The following is a 14,990-nucleotide window of genomic DNA, read 5'->3' on the forward strand; positions in this document are numbered from 1 at the left end:
TGTTCGCTGAAGTATTTGTTTATTAAAACCTTTCTTTGAGCACTTGCATCCTGAGCTTGCTGTGTCATTCGTTACAGCTAGATAATTTGATATTACATTTTGAATCTTCACACTACCATACATTTACTGTGGCACTTTTTTTTAGTTTCACAGTTTTTACACTATCAGGCAATATGTATTCCATATTCAGTGATTTTCTTCGACTGAATGTTTGACCTTGTAACATGTTTTAAAACATACATTTTATTGAAATGTAATTTAAATATAAACAAATATTAATAATGTTTAGATTGTTTTAGTTTCTTTAACCATTACTGAATTCAGTTTATTAAACTTTTTTACTAATACGTCAGCAACTATTTTGAAATATTCCAGATTTTTGTGGATTTTGGCCTTTTTTAATTTTGCTCACAAACTGCTGATTATTGACAACCAGAATGTTTGTTGTAATTCAGGTGCTGATATCCTGCCCCTAATCTTACATAAGGACATCCAAGACATCTACTCTGTTACCATCTGACAGGTGGTACCGGACCATCAAGGCTCTGAGACCCAAGCAAGAAGATTATAAAGTGTTATTATTTTCTATACAGTCCACAAACCCAACTGAATAATCACATACAATACAAGCTTTCCTATTTCTCAATTGAAACATGTATCTTTCAATATACGGACAAATAAATGTTTGTTTTTCTCAAATTAAGTTATGGCTTGAATGTATTTGTAATTAAATATATCCTTCTTATAGAGTTGATAAAGTTTAACTTGTTCTAGTATGGAAATTGGGTATGATGCGATTTTGTTGTAAAAAATATTTTGCTTATCTATACAGTATAAAACTGTAAACAATTTTTTGGGCTCACCTACATCTCTAAAGGTGGTACAGCAGGCTAATGACCAGTTAATACAAGTAATTGACAACTATATTAGATCATTGGCTGAATTGTTATTTAATCACCAAGTAAAGTGGTGTTTATCACTTCCCTTAACACAAGGAATAATGGATCTAAATTGAAGGCTATTCAGCAATTTGGAATGTGGCCAATGGTATGGGCGGAGTAAAATTCCAGCAACAATTGCAAATACACAGTGCCCCTTGATTTTTTTGCATAATCACTCTATATAGTCTCCTGAACATTTCCTACAATACATTCACTGCGGCATATAGAATAGTTTTTTCTGCATGAGTCAATATGTATTTCATATCCATAGAGTTAAATTGTGGAAAAAGAGGGTGTGGAAATATTGTGTTGCTAGATGTAGCGCATCCTTTCCCCATGATTAGACAGGTTTGTCTTACTCTACACACTCTCCTTAACATTTCCTACATTGCTTTTTTGTGGAATATTCAATAGTTTATGAGCTATGAAACAATATGTATTTCATATTCAGTCATTGGCATTGTCTGAATTTCGCCCTGGGAACGTGTTTTAATACCCCCTTTTTATTGAAATTACTCTTAAATATGATCATATTTGAATTTTTGTCAATGTTTTGAGAGTCACATTTTCTTAAACAATTATTAACTCAATTTATGTCAGTTTTGAAGTAATACGTTAATCTCATTAATTTAGAAAATGTACAAACGTTCGTGACCCGGAAGTGTTTTTTAATGTTGCTCACAATACGCTGATACAAGACGCTGATGTTATCGACTGTCATGGCGGCCAAGGTGATTGTTGCAGATTCGTTTTTGTGTATTTGTATTTGTTTGGTCTGATGAATTACGGTTTCCTCTAAGTTCTGGATTCTGCTGACAACAGTGTAACAAGCAGATTCGCTAGTAGCCAACTCAATTATACGAAGAAGTTCCTTCATAGCTTATTAGCCACACTGATATGATCTATCCAGAGGGGTAATAGCCATGTACCTTCTCTGTCGAAGTATTGCGGAAACATTACCCTTACATCAAATGTGGTTATAAAGAAAAATATTCATCGTTTGCTATTCGCAGCGACACAATACGGTCTCTAATTTACTAGCTAAATGGGCTAACGGTACCTGGCTAACTGGCATAACGTATATCAGCTAGAAACTATTGATATGTTGGGTTTCCCTTATTTGTGATACCAACCCTGCCTTAGAATAAATACCTAATTTCTGTCTCTCACAGATGGGTGAAGAATGGCAGTTTAACGATGACACGTAAAATACATACAGAGCAGGGATAACATCCCAAGCTTTGATAGAATAGCCTAACATAGTTGTCTCACCACCGTAAACAGTTCAATAAGTAAACACTTATATGCTATAATGAATGTGTTTTTAACTACTTCTGCCGGTTGTGTTGAAGTTGGATTTCTTTTTTTATGACAATCTATTGGTGTGTGTTATTTTTAACATAGAAATGTATTTTTATTTAGGAAATGTAACATTCAAATAATGTATGTCTGGAGTGTACCACTTTGATTTATTCAGTTTGCATTTTATTTTACTACTTTAATGTTATCGGTTATGCTACAGCTTGCCAAAGTCCTTACTCGTATTTCTCTAACATTGTCAGAAGCTGATTCTGTTAACTATTTTTAATTCCTCTGATTGATATTGTTCACATTATAAAAAATATTTGCAGTATCCATTGATAGGATACAATAAATATAAATAATTGCTGCTGAATTGCACTGGTGTGCTCATTGGTTATTATTGCAAACTCAAGCTTTCAATGTTGTAAGTCTGTATATGAGAACGCAGTTGAATGGTGCAGCTAAAACGCAGGTGCTAGAATAAGACATCATTCTACATATTTGTTAGAATCAGGAACTCAGTCTGTCCCTGATTTGAGTGGAAATAATTTTGTATAAGAAATATATTATTTATAAAATAATGTTCAACCCGTTCCAGGATTAGCCTTCAAGCAAAATTTGCATTCGGGACTCCCTCTCTTCTAGTGGTCTCCCGTAATGTGCTCACTAGCGGTCTGGGCCCCCCTGACGGTCAGGGGCCCTCAGTGGCCGCCTAGGGCCAGCGCTGTGTACAACAGCTATTCTCCCTGTTGTTGCCGTCTAGGCATAAAATCATGCTCACTCCTCTCGGTATGGCGGCTAAAGGCTCTGTCCTTGGGTGAATAGCTGTGTTTTAGGGAGATCCTTGGGTGAATATCTGTGTATGTAGGGAGATCCTTGGGTGAATAGCTGTGTATATAGGGAGATCCTTGGGTGAATAGCTATGTTTTTGGGAGATCCTTGGGTGGATATGGGGTAAATTCTAGGCAACATTTGAAATTCACAATATTAAATGTGTTCAACTGTCAAAGGGGTGTGCCTTCTGATCCAACCTGTTATTTGTAACTATGGTGTGTCTAATGTTTTTTGTTAATGAATGAAAATGTAAGTACATGAAAGCATTTGGTAAATTTAAGGGGTCTCTGTATTGTTTGCACCAGGTCTTGATGGTATCTGTCCCTGCCGTTTTGGGCTTGGCGTCTGTCAGGGTTTATAGAGTCAGCGAGGTCACAAAGGAGGAGATGGTCTCACCTCAACAGGTACCTCTATATGACCTCTATGTCACTTCTCTCACAGTTGACCTCTATATCACTTCTCTCACAGTTCAGGTACCTTGACCTCTATATCACTTCTGTCACAGTTCAGGTACCTTGACCTCTATATCACTTCTCTCACAGTTGACCTCTATATCACTTCTGTCACAGTTCAGGTACCTTGACTTCTATATAACTTCTGTCACAGTTCAGGTACCTTGACTTCTATATCACTTCTGTCACAGTTCAGGTACCTTGTCTTCTATATCACTTCTGTCACAGTTCAGGTACCTTGTCTTCTATATCACTTCTGTCACAGTTCAGGTACCTTGTCTTCTATATAACTTCTGGCACAGTTCAGGTACCTTGTCTTCTATATAACTTCTGTCACAGTTCAGGTACCTTGACTTCTATATCACTTTTGTCACAGTTCAGGTACCTTGACTTCTATATAACTTCTGTCACAGTTCAGGTACCTTGTCTTCTATATTACTTCTGTCACAGTTGTTTTACTGTTCTATAACAATTCTCTATACTGTTATTACAAATCAGTTTTGTGGGTAAAAAAAGTGTTTGAAAATGAAATGTCAGCTGCAGTAACAAAGCCCCCATATTTTTCTGTAAAATCTTGGTAAGCTGTCATGATTTATTAAAAATGCTATTAAACTGTCATAAAGAATAAAACATTTTGGTAAGCTATCATGATAAATAAGAGGTTGGTCAGCTGTCATGATTAATTTTAAAGACTATTAAACACTCATAAAGAATAAAAACGTTGGTAAGCTATCATGCTAAATAAACGAGCTTGGTAAGCTCTCATGATTAATTAAAAAGGCTATTAAACTGTCATAAAAATAAAAAAACTTTGGTAAGCTATCATGATAAATAAGAGAGGTATGTAAGCTGTCATGATTGATTAAAAAGGCTATTAAACTGTCATAAAGAATAAAAAACGGTGTTACGCTATCATGATAAATACTCCATGTTTTTGAGTACCCAACAGGCCATGTTATGGAGTACCCAACAGGTCATGTTGTGGAGTACCCAACAGGTCATATTATAGTGTACCCAACAGGCCATGTTATGGAGTACCCAACAGGCCATGTTATGGAGTGCCCAACAGGCCATGTTATGGAGTGCCCAACAGGCCATGTTATGGAGTACCCGACAGGCCATGTTATGGAGTACCCGACAGGCCATGTTATGGAGTAACCGACAGGTCATATTATGGTGTACCCGACAGGCCAAGTTATGGTGTACCCGATAGGCCAAGTTATGGTGTACCCAACAGGCCATGTTATGGAGTACCCAACAGGTCATGTTATGGTGTACCCGACAGGTCATGTTATGGAGTACCCAACAGGCCATGTTATGGAGTACCCAACAGGTCATGTTATGGTGTACCCGACAGGCCAAGTTATGGAGTACCCAACAGGTCATGTTATGGTGTACCCGACAGGCCAAGTTATGGTGTACCCAACAGGCCATATTATGGAGTACCCAACAGGTCATGTTATGGTGTACCCAACAGGCCACGACTATGTTGCAAGTCTTTTCCGGTGTATATTGCAAAGCACCCCCAGCAGATGACTAACAGAGGCCCCGGCCTTTCAGAGTTCCAATTGTGCACTGCATGATCTGTCACAGTAAGGTGAGCAGCAGCGCCACCGTTCCGTGAACCCTCAGTTCCCGTCACATGCGAACGCATGTCCTTCATCATTCACACCAGGTCCCTTTTATCTCGTTTGTATGTGTTTTAATGTTTCCCCTCTGCTCCCCACAGTGTGGATCATTGTTGTTGTTGGATGTCATTGTGTGCGTTACCGTTGAATGTAACTGTCATTATACTTGTTGCCTATATTCGTTTTGCTGCTAAAGTCAGCCCTTTTCTTTCGTTGTTTGTTTGTGCTCGGTGTTTGTTTAATTAAAAATGGTCAACACCGACTACCTTCTGCCTGCGCCTGGTTCCTTACTCCCGCACCGCATGGCAGAAATGATCCACCAAAAACGGAACAAGCAGGATATAAAAGAGGAGAACAACACATGGAACCGCCGCCTCCTTGAATGCATGCTCGGCTTGATGCGCTTCCGACAGCTAGAGCTGGAAGCTCCCCTCTCTCTCTCCGAGGAGCGCATCGAGCAAGCGATCGTGGAGGCGTGTGGACACCGATCGATCACCAGGACCAGGGAGCTGCTGGCCCGGTATCCGTTTCGGTTGGGGAAGGACATTTTCCCCTTGACCGGGAAGGCCCAGCCGAAGAGGGCATCACCGCAAATTAGGACGAGGTGCCCAACGCCTGGTCCGTGGTTCCCCCCAGAACCGAGGCCTCTTCTGGTTATGGAAACCCTTTTTTAGGGGGGGGCTGAGTGGGTGCCCGAGGGGGGCCTTGATAACACCTCCTCTACGGCCCATAGCCCGTGCCTCCTGAACCTGAGGGGGAGTGGCCTGAGCCGCCTGAGGCCGAGGAGGAGTGGCCTGAGCCGCCTGAGGCCGAGGAGGAGTGGCCTGAGCCGCCTGAGGCCGAGGAGGAGTGGCCTGAGCCGCCTGAGGCCGAGGAGGAGTGGCCTGAGCCGCTGGAGCCCGAGGAGGAGTGGCCTGAGCCGCCTGAGCCCGAGGAGGAGTGGCCTGCCCCGCCTGAGCAGCCGTCCGCTGGGGTCTGGCCACCGCCTGAACACACATTAGTGCGTATGCAGGGTTAACACACATATTAGTGCGTATGCAGGGTTAACACACATATTAGTGCGTATGCAGGGTTAACACACATATTAGTGTGTACCCACGGTTAACACACATACTAGTGTGTACGCACGGTTAACACACATATTAGTGTGTACGCACCATTGATAAATGAGGCCCCTGGGGAGCAGTTCTGGTTAACTGATTTGTCTTAAGACCTGTGTGAAGTTGGCCCCCCCCAACGCAAAACGTTGTCAAACTATGCTCAATCGTTTGTGCTCCGTTTGTGCTGTAAAAAGTTTTGTTTGTGCTGCTTCGGTTTTTTAGTTATTAACATAATATTTTTAGGTCAATCTGAGGTCACTCAGCCCCCCCACATGCTTTTTTTTCAGGCGTAAGCCAAGATTTATTTCTCACAGGTGAGGGCCAACAGTAAGCTGTGTTCTTGTTTAGGCAATTTATTTTGGTCAACAGTCTCCTGGGTGGGGGCGTTACACATTCCTCCATTCATTGACCAAGAGTTTCAAATATTTTCTTCTCTTGAATATCTGTGTTTCAGACGTGTAACTGGTAAAGGTAAGCAATGCAGGAGGGGGTTTATAGGAAACGTTTCTCATAAGAATTAAGGGAACACTTAAATTACACATTGGATCTCGCTGAACAAAATATATTAATATCAAAATCTTTACTGTGCATTGTGTAAATCATTGAGAACAAAATTACGTAACAACGGTCAAGGGAATCCAAAATCACCAACCAATTGAGGGCTGGATTCAAGCTCACACCGAAAATCAAAGTAAACAATTAAAATCACAGGCTGTTCCGACTTGCATGAATTTCATCACGACAACTCATAAAGTGACTCAGTAGTGTGTTTGGCCCTCATGTGCCTGTATGCACTCCCAACAACGTCTGGGCATGCTCCTGGTGAGACGATGGATTGTGTCCTGGGGGATCTCCTCCCAGACCTGGATCAGGGCATCAGTGAGCTCCTGGACAGTCTGTGGTTCTACTTGGTGGTGTTGGATGCACCGATACAAACATCCCAGGTTCTCAGGATTCAGTTCCAGGGAACGTGAGTCCCAGTCAATGGTATCAATGCCTTTGTCATCCAGCAACTGCCTACACACTCTGGCTACATGAGGCCGGGCATTGTCCTGCACCACAAGGAACCCAGGGCCCACTGCACCAGCGTAAGTTCTGACGATGGGTCTGAGGATTTCATCCCGGTACCTAACAGCAGACAGGGTACCGTTGGCTAGCGCGTGGAGGTCTGTGTGACTCTCCAAGGATATTAATATTAGATTCAACTTTGTCATTGAACAGTACCAGTACAGTACATCAAAATTCAGTTAGCATCTAACCAGAAGTGCAGATAGAAGGGGGCAGAAAATGTAAAAGTATTTACAAGTATATGTATATAATAAGTGGAATGTATAGATGTGCAATAAAGGCAAATGCAGTACAAATGGCAATACTAAATGTGCAATTAAGGCAAATAGAGGAGGGCAGAAAATGTACAAGTATAAGGTATGTTACAAGTTGGATAATAGTATTAAGTATAGAGTATGTTACAAGTGGGATCATAGTATTAAGTATAGTGTATGTTACAATTGAGATAATACTATTAAGTATAATGAATGTTACAAGTGGGATAATAGTTGTATGCGTACAAATGGCAATTCTAAATGACATTCTAGATGTGTAATCAAGGCTAATTAAAGGAGTAAGGAAGCATGTGCAACTGGAATGCAGAGATAGCAGCAATGAAGTCCCCGAGGTAGACATGTATATGTAACAACTGTAAAAAATGCAAGCATGATGGCAGTTTTAAATGTGCAAAGAGGCTTATTGAATGTGCAAGGTGCATGTGCAACTGTAATGCAGGGATAGCAGAAGTGAGGTTCCCGAGGTAGACATGTACCGGTAACAACTGAAAACATTAATTATCAGACTTTGCAAGGTAGTGTCAGAGTCCAGTAGGATAGAGAGGCGGGGGGTATTGTTAGTGATGGGTCCTAGAGTTCTCTGGGTCACAGAGTAAAGCAGGCCTTCCCAGACCATCACTGATCCATCTCCAAACCGGTCATGCTGGATGATGTTGCAGACAGCATAATGTTCACTATGGTGTCTCCAAACACTTTCACGTTAGTCACATGTGCTCAGTCTGAACCTACTCTCATCTGTAAAGTGAACAGGGTGCCAATCAATCAGTTAATCAATCAAATATATTTATAAAGCCCTTTTTACATCAGCAGTTGTCACAAAGCGTTTTTACCAAACACCCAGCCTGAAACCCCAAGGAGCAAGCGACAACAGTGTTGAAGCACAGTGGCTTGGAAAAACTCCCAAAAAGGGGCTGAAACTTGGGAAGAAACCTAGAGTGGAACCAGGCTTGGAGAGGTGACCAGTCCTCTTCTGTATGTCCTGGTAGAAAATTTTAAGTGTGCAAGTTTTAATAATTCATTAATGCATTTGGTCTGCGTCCAGAGTCTATAAAACCTAATCCAGGTCAGAAGCATTGTGCTGGGGTATATGAGGAATGCACTACTAACTTTTCTCAGTCTCCTCCAGTTTTAAATTTTAGGAGGAGATGAAGTCTCCACCTGGTCATACTTCTGACCTAGTCTAAAATCAAATAGACTCTGGATTTAGCCCAGGGAAATTTATTTATTATTCCAACTGGACTCTTAATATCTCACCCGGCACAGCCAGAAGAGGACTGGTCACCCCTCTGAGCCTGGGTCCTCTCTAGGTTTCTTCCTAAAATTTGACCTTCTTAGGGAGTTTTTCCTAGCCACTGAAATTCAACACTACTGTTGTTTGCTCCTTGGGGTTTAAGGCCGGGTGTCTCTGTAAAGCACTTTGTGACAACTGCTGTTGTAAAAAGCGCTTTCTAAATACATTTGATTGATTGATTGATGACCAGATGGACAACGACAGGGACAGACGTCCCTGCAAAGAAGAGTGGGCAAATATTACCATGTCAAGATGTGCCATGCTAATAGACTCCTACCCAAAAATAGTGCTGTAGTAAAAAAAAAGGTGCTTCAACAAAGTATTAGTTTAAGGGTGTGCACACTTATGCAACCAGGTTATTGTAAAGTTTTTATTTTAAATGTTTCCCCCTCAAAGATTTCAGTTTGTTTTTCAATTGAATTGTTCACATTATAAGTCACATTAAAAGTGTGAAAAGTTCTGACATGATTTATCTTTGTCTCATTCTTTTACATCACAAGAACCTGGCAATTTAACCAGGGTGTGTAGACTTTATATATCAACTGAAGCTCTGGAAAAAATTATGAGACCACTCCTAAAATGTTCAATTTACTCAAACACACCTATTAATAGTAAAACCAGAGATACTGATTATTTTGCAGAGGTCTCTTAATTCTTTCCAGAGCTGTATTTGCTTTATAGAAAGTGCATGTCATATGAATATGGAGTGGATTACCTTTTCATGAAATCGCATCAATTTTTCACTTATAAATCCGGTAATAAAACTTGGAAATCTTAAAAAACAATGGTTGACATAGTTTTATTTGTGCATTCAGTGATACTGGCAGAATATGCTGTTTGGACGTATAATTGAACAGTTTAGCATGGTCAAATAATAAAAAAGCTGTAAATCTGGAATCGCGATATTTGTAGAGTTGGGAGAATATTATCTGAGATTTTCTGAGTAAGTATCGAGATAATATCATGTCCACTTAATATCTACTCCTGATATGTCTTTTTCCCATTTTGAATAGATAATCAGTTAATTTGTTGATAATTTGGTTTCAGTAAAAATGTTTCAGTCTATGGTCTTAGACCCATGATAGTCTAAAATAAATAGTTTTCTCAATTCTGCTTTTTGAGCCTCCTCTCTTCCCCATTCTGTCTCTTTAGCTTTCCATCTACACACCCCTGCCCTTTCCACAGGAGCTGCATTTTATAGAGGAACAGCCGGGGGCACTACAGAAAAGATTGACTGCAGTTAGAGAGACCATTCAGGTAATAACACTACTACTATTACTACTAAAACTACTACTGTAGTATTATTACTATTAGTGTTGCCTTACACAGAGACCATTCAGGTCATACTACTATTACTATTAGTGTTGCCTTACACAGAGACCATTCAAGTAATACTACTATTACTATTAGTGTTGCCTTTCTCAGAGACCATTCAGGTCATACTACTATTACTATTAGTGTTGCCTTACTCAGAGGCCATTCAGGTCATACTACTATTACTATTTGTGTTTGACTTACTCAGAGACCATTCAGGTCATACTACTATTACTATTAGTGTGGCCTTACTCAGAGACCATTCAGGTCATACTACTATTACTATTAGTGTTGCCTTACTCAGAGACCATTCAGGTCATACTACTATTACTATTAGTGTTGCCTTACACAGAGACCATTCAGGTCATACTACTATTACTATTAGTGTTTTTTTTACTCAGAGACCATTCAGGAAATACTACTATTACCATTAGTGTTGCCTTACATAGAGACCATTCAAGTAATACTACTATTACCATTAGTGTTGCCTTACATAGAGACCATTCAGGTAATACTACTAGTAATATTAGTGTTGCCTTACTCAGAGACCATTCAGGTCATACTACTATTACTATTAGTGTTGCCTTACATAGAGTCCATTCAGGTAATACTACTATTACTATTAGTGTTGCCTTACATAGATACCATTCAGGTAATACTAATATTAATATTAGTGTGGCCTTACATAGAGACCATTCAGGTAATACTAATATTAATATTAGTGTTGCCTTACACAGAGACCATTCACTTAATACTACTATTACCATTAGTGTTGCCTTACTCCAAAGCCATGCAGATACTATTACTACTTTTACTTTCACTAGTACTATTACCAATGGTGTTGCCTTACTCAGATGCCATTTAGGTAATACCTTTGCATGGTTTAGAAAATGTAGGGCCAGTTTCGCGGACACAGGTTACACATAGTCATGGACAAAGAAATCAAGGTCAGTGGAGATTCTTAGTTTTCTTTTTTGCTTAATCTGTTTGTGTAACTCCCCTGTAGTGTTACAGAAAAAACAATATCATATTTATGGTTTATATGTACATATTTTAATAACATATAGCCTTCAACATTAGATTTTATGTTAGTGTACAATGTACTTGAAGGAGTTTGCATGATTATTGCTGGACCGGGGTTCAAGTCTTGGATCAGTCCTTGTGATATAGAAGAATATATATTTACTAGAGTTGTGTTTTCTACAGGGTGCATTTGGTTCTGTAAAAGTAGAAGCTGGAAACCTCTCCATCGTTGGCCTAGGTGAGTATATTATTAAGCAATGAAGCAAATATACACTGCCCAAACAAAATAAGGAAATATGTCATCATTACAGTGTAATACCAAGTGCGAAAATCAAAGAAGTGGAGCAGTGAAGTAACAGAGGCTCTGGGTGCATGTCTGGAATGCACTGATTGGGACATTTTTGGTCAACACAGACCAGGGTGAGTTACAACAATGAAAAACTCTGGTTCACTGCCAAATTCAGACGGCTGCATTTGGAAAAGGAGAGAAACCAGTTCTTGACCAACGACTCTGCTTCTGTTTGGAGAGGCCTCCAACATATTATCAACTACAAGCCTAAATCCCCTCACTCCATTAATGACCTGCAACTTGCCAATGACCTGAATGAGTTCTGACAACATCTGACAACATCAGGGCCCATTCACAATCAACCAGGGGGACGTTAACAGACTATTCAAGAGACAGAACCCCCAGAAAGCAGCAGGAGAGAGGGTCTCTACAAGACCTACACACCTCTGGACGCAGAGTCGAGCGGCAAAGATTGGGGCTAATCCCTGTGCAACCTAAGTGGTGTTAGAAATCGGCCGTTTTGTATAGTGGTTGTAATAATTAGCATACCCGTTTGTCAAGGGAGAGAGAAAGTATATTATTTATTGCAGCATTAGAAAGTCTTGTTCATGAGGTTACGGACCTGGTCTTCCTTACACAACCTCAATCTCATCTCAGTCAATCTCTTCTCCCTGTAATGTTGATTACCAGCTAGCCTATACATTAAGGGCGTTTCTAACTTTTTAGGAGTCAACCCCCATGCCATATGGCCATCGTAAACATTCCTGTCATTAGAGCGCTACCTACTGAGAGAATCTAAACAGAGAGGTTTCTGTTGTTCTCATTATCTAGGCACATTCACTTCCAATGAAACGTACATTCATATTGTAATTGTTAATGCTCAGATTCTACAGTCCCCCCTATCAAACATTTAAAGAAAAACATTACATGTTTGATAAAACATTACAATTCAATTCCTAATGAAAAGAAAAGGCCCATACGCATATGTTACAAATGACTAAAATGAAAGAACAAAATGAGTATCTGACCAATCAGGTCTTATTGTTCCTCAAATGAAAATGAATGTAAACAAGACAAGTGACACACCACACTCCGACACATAACTCAACGTATGACATCAATCCTGTCCCCACCTCAGATTATAAAGGTCAAGAAACATTGACATCAACAGGTTATTATCAGTGTTAACGGTGTTCAGCAGAAAACCAGACTCAACATGACATCATGATTAAAACATTTCCCCCAAAGTCCATTGAACAATCAAAACCCCCCTTGTCCGTATCATGATCCATGCGACAAAATCATACAAAAGACTTATGCATATCCTGTTGTACCTGTGACAGATTTCAACCTTTAAAATAGGGAAAACCTCTACCTTTGTCAGGGACCATCTATAATAGGGAACAATTCACTGTCCAAACAAACCATGATAGCCATCTTAATGTAGATAATTAAGCATCATCACAAATACGCCGAAGTCCAATATTGGGATTGTCATCGTATAGAGTTTCCCACCCGTCTTGCGAGAAACAAACCTTCATACATATGAAATCATCATATCAGTTTATTTAGGAAAATCTTAGGTTGTAAGGAAAGAAGTTAGTTTCCAATCAAGTGTCCTTCAGTTCTTGTCTTCAGTTTTCTTTGTCTTGCATCAGTGATGAAAGTTCCAAAATCAGTTATTGCAGTCAGTGTGATGTGGACCCAGCAAATTGCCTGGTTGTCCTAACAAGTCAGTGTAGGTGTATAATGGAACAGTGAGTTTCCAACACTTCACTTAATCAAGATTAACACCACAACAGTGTCTTCCACTGTGTTGGGACCATGTGACCTTTCCAGTCAACTGGCCCGTGGTACTCTGACCTGTAGTATTTGGAGTCCTTCAGGACTCAGGTGGATTCTCCTCATCTCGCTGTCAACGATACATCTATAAATGGAGTGTGAAGCCAAGTGATCTGACCCTGTCATCGTTCTGCCATGTGAGTGGTCGGGAAGATTTGAAACAGATTCAACCAATGTGGTTGTAGAAGTCCTTCTTGAACATGTTGCTGGTACTCACACACTCAGTTGTCTGTGTCCAGTCAGTGACGTGATGTATCATCAGAAAAGGGGTTGTGATGTCCTGATCTGTTGAAAGTATAACTACAAAACAACGATTAGTGTGGTTCAACAGTCCATCTGACTTTCATCCACTGGGTCTGGTTCCGTCAACTCCCAACAATGAAGACAATAGATCAGTCCTGAAAACTTGGATTTGTGGATCTCAGAAGTTCCATCATCAGAGTGATGGATTTGCCTTGAGCCCTAAGCTCAACTCTTTCCATTCATAATCAATTATCATATCATACATCCCCCCTGCCTTCACTTCATTAAGTCAATGGAAAATGACACCATGAGTGAATGCAAAACAATGACAAATAAGGCTACAGGAGGCGCCATCCTGAACCCACACTGGCCATCTTTTCAGGACAGACATGAAAAATAGAGAATTGGTAGTAGGGATGGATCTATAATCCATTCGATAAGGAGTTGCATCCTGTATATTCATCAAAACAAAGTGAACAAGTTAAAAAACACGAACATTCACTAATACAAAGACATCAATGTGCAACACGGTCGCTTGTGCGAAGGAATTATAAACCATATAACCCATTAACAAATTTTACCACATAGCTAAACAGCTCTCAAATTTGTCTTTGCCACAGTACCATCACACAGGTCTGTGAAATTGGCTATCATGCATTTATAATATCCTGTAGTTTCTTGGCACATGCCTAACTAAATTGTTTGGCCCCCAGGGGATAAACTGTGCAACTAAATTGTAGGAGTCAAAAACTCCAGCCCATGTGCAGTGGTTTACCTGTTGCAACCACCAGGGCAATTGTATTAGCATAGCTAAAGCAAACAACTTTAGCATTTTTACAGGCAACGGCCAAACTACCTCATGAAAAACAGTGTCTTGAATAACCTCCTAAATTTTAGGGAATTTGCAAAGTTAGATTAATTTTTATTCCAAATAGTGGCGGTCAGCTAAACCTTAAATCACAACTTTATGCTTTTTCTTTGTTCTATCATCAACAATGGGGGATGACTTTTGGTCTCTACCCTCACTTCAGTTGGTTTCAAAATCATACATTTCAACATTAAAGCTATTGAGAGGAAAATATATTTAGCTTTCACTTAATGTTTGTTTATCCCAAAACTGTATATGCTTTTGTTGATAAAATTACCATAGATGAGACCAGACTGAACACTCAAATTTAACCCTTAGTAATAGGCTACTCTGATGTAATGGGAAAGGTTGCTACTATGAGCTCCACCCATTCATGGTAATCCATTAAAAAGGCCAAATGTTAGTTTATGGTCCTCAGACTATCCTATCAATTTAGCCGACATCCTTTGTTAACTGGAGATTTTGATTTAGTGTCCAACCCATCGAATATTTTCGCAGTTTGTAGAAATGTGCTCATCAT

The 14,990-nt window shown here is 39.9% G+C and overlaps 1 protein-coding gene across 2 annotated transcripts in view; it reads left to right on the top strand.

The window, feature by feature from the left end:
* The first annotated feature begins 1,592 nt into the window (after positions 1 to 1,592).
* The window catches only part of LOC105030208 (MICOS complex subunit MIC27), a 55,146-nt gene continuing 41,748 nt past the window's right edge, over positions 1,593 to 14,990 (top strand). For both annotated transcript variants that reach the window (XM_020046042.3, XM_020046043.3), the window contains exons 1-4: positions 1,593 to 1,672; positions 3,383 to 3,481; positions 10,044 to 10,148; positions 11,412 to 11,466. In XM_020046042.3, the coding sequence (XP_019901601.3) occupies positions 1,646 to 1,672; positions 3,383 to 3,481; positions 10,044 to 10,148; positions 11,412 to 11,466 (286 nt within the window). In that variant the 5' untranslated portion in view covers positions 1,593 to 1,645. The remainder of the gene's footprint in view (positions 1,673 to 3,382; positions 3,482 to 10,043; positions 10,149 to 11,411; positions 11,467 to 14,990) is intronic.

This window comes from Esox lucius, chromosome 4 (assembly GCF_011004845.1).
Source record: "Esox lucius isolate fEsoLuc1 chromosome 4, fEsoLuc1.pri, whole genome shotgun sequence".
Taxonomy (NCBI): domain Eukaryota; kingdom Metazoa; phylum Chordata; class Actinopteri; order Esociformes; family Esocidae; genus Esox; species Esox lucius.